This window comes from Alexandromys fortis, unplaced genomic scaffold (genome assembly GCF_014885135.2).
Source record: "Alexandromys fortis isolate MF-2015 unplaced genomic scaffold, M_Fortis_MF-2015_v1.1 scaffold_203, whole genome shotgun sequence".
Classification (NCBI taxonomy): domain Eukaryota; kingdom Metazoa; phylum Chordata; class Mammalia; order Rodentia; family Cricetidae; genus Alexandromys; species Alexandromys fortis.
The window spans coordinates 779,304-780,501 of NW_026068080.1; the positions used below are offsets into that span (position 1 = coordinate 779,304).

A 1,198-nucleotide genomic window follows, 5' to 3' on the forward strand; every position below is an offset into this window, starting at 1 on the left:
GGACAACACTTCTAGCCTCTGCTCATACTTTCTAACAATGAATCAGGACAAGACATAGATTTGCTAATGTGCATGTAATCGCCAAAGATGAAGACACCTGGGCTTTTGCTCCGTAATGTTTCTAAGACTGTATTCATGGGATGCAAACAAACAAACAAACAAACAAACAAACAAACAAACAAACGGAGAAGCCTTGGCCGAACAGGAGAAGTGATGTACAACTTGATGATCTGACCGATAAATATTCCTGGCACATAGCCTAGCCCACGCTCTCACTGTCTCTATGGCTTGGGCTCCATTGGTCTTCCTTCCTCGATTACATTATTAACTAAAAGATCATCATGATTAGATGCACTTAACAAAGCCCGGGTTGAAAGCAGAACTGTGTGGATCTGCAGTTCTGGGGACCACATATTTTTCAAAATATCTAAACTTATTCTTTCCGTCTTGTCTCCATTAGGATGGCACATTTTGGTCATGAAATGCACTTTAGGTGCGTATTTAGGTGGGTATCCTTCTGGAAGGAATAGTTCAAATTTAAAAGTCTCTCCGTCAAAGGGGGAATCCTGGGGGCCAAGAATGACTGTAGAAAAATAATGGGTGTTGTTCTCATCTGGTTCTGCTTTAATGCCAGGAACTGGTTCTGTCAGCAAACACTGGGTTTCCTTGATGATCCTGTGGGGCAGCCTGGCCATTTTCAGATTACGAGTTCAGCTTCAGTTCTTGTCTCTGGCTCTACTCACCTCACGCACGAGTCATTGAATTGCTTTTTGATGTAGTGCAGACACAATTAATGAGGTTACTTCAAGGGTATTTTTTTTAAAAAAAAAAACTAAACTCATGATAATATTGATAACCATCAAATGTAAGACATCAAATTAGAAAGTCTATAAAGAGTTTTTCAACTGAACATGATAGGGCAGAGGAGTCTCTACATTCAATTAATTGTGACTTGATTGTTCTACTGAATCAATCCATAGATGTCCTTTCTGAAATGCCCATTGCAGTGGAAGAAGAAGGTAACCTGCTTGCTAAGGTCAAGGAAGGTTACAGACAAATTTCCATTGGGATCTCTTCTGAATTGTGGACAAACTGAATGTTTCTCTAATGGTATATACACACCTCTTTAGTGATGCAGATGACCCAAGTAGTTGTGTTTTATTTTGTCTTGTAGATACGTGTAAGAGAAGGCATATAT

General features: G+C 39.6%; 1 protein-coding gene across 1 annotated transcript; it reads right to left on the minus strand.

Annotated features, from left to right (window-relative positions):
* Nucleotides 1-281: 281 nt before the first annotated feature.
* On the minus strand, nucleotides 282-695 carry LOC126488408 (ubiquitin-conjugating enzyme E2 N-like). The gene has a single exon (XM_050121874.1). The coding sequence runs from the start codon at nucleotides 693-695 to the stop codon at nucleotides 282-284; it is 414 nt and encodes a 137-aa protein (XP_049977831.1).
* Nucleotides 696-1,198: the final 503 nt, after the last annotated feature.

What these genes read in the sequence shown, in the direction of transcription:
- LOC126488408 (XM_050121874.1), bottom strand. Translation starts at nt 695, where the DNA reads ATGGCCAGGCTGCCCCACAGGATCATCAAGGAAACCCAGTGTTTGCTG.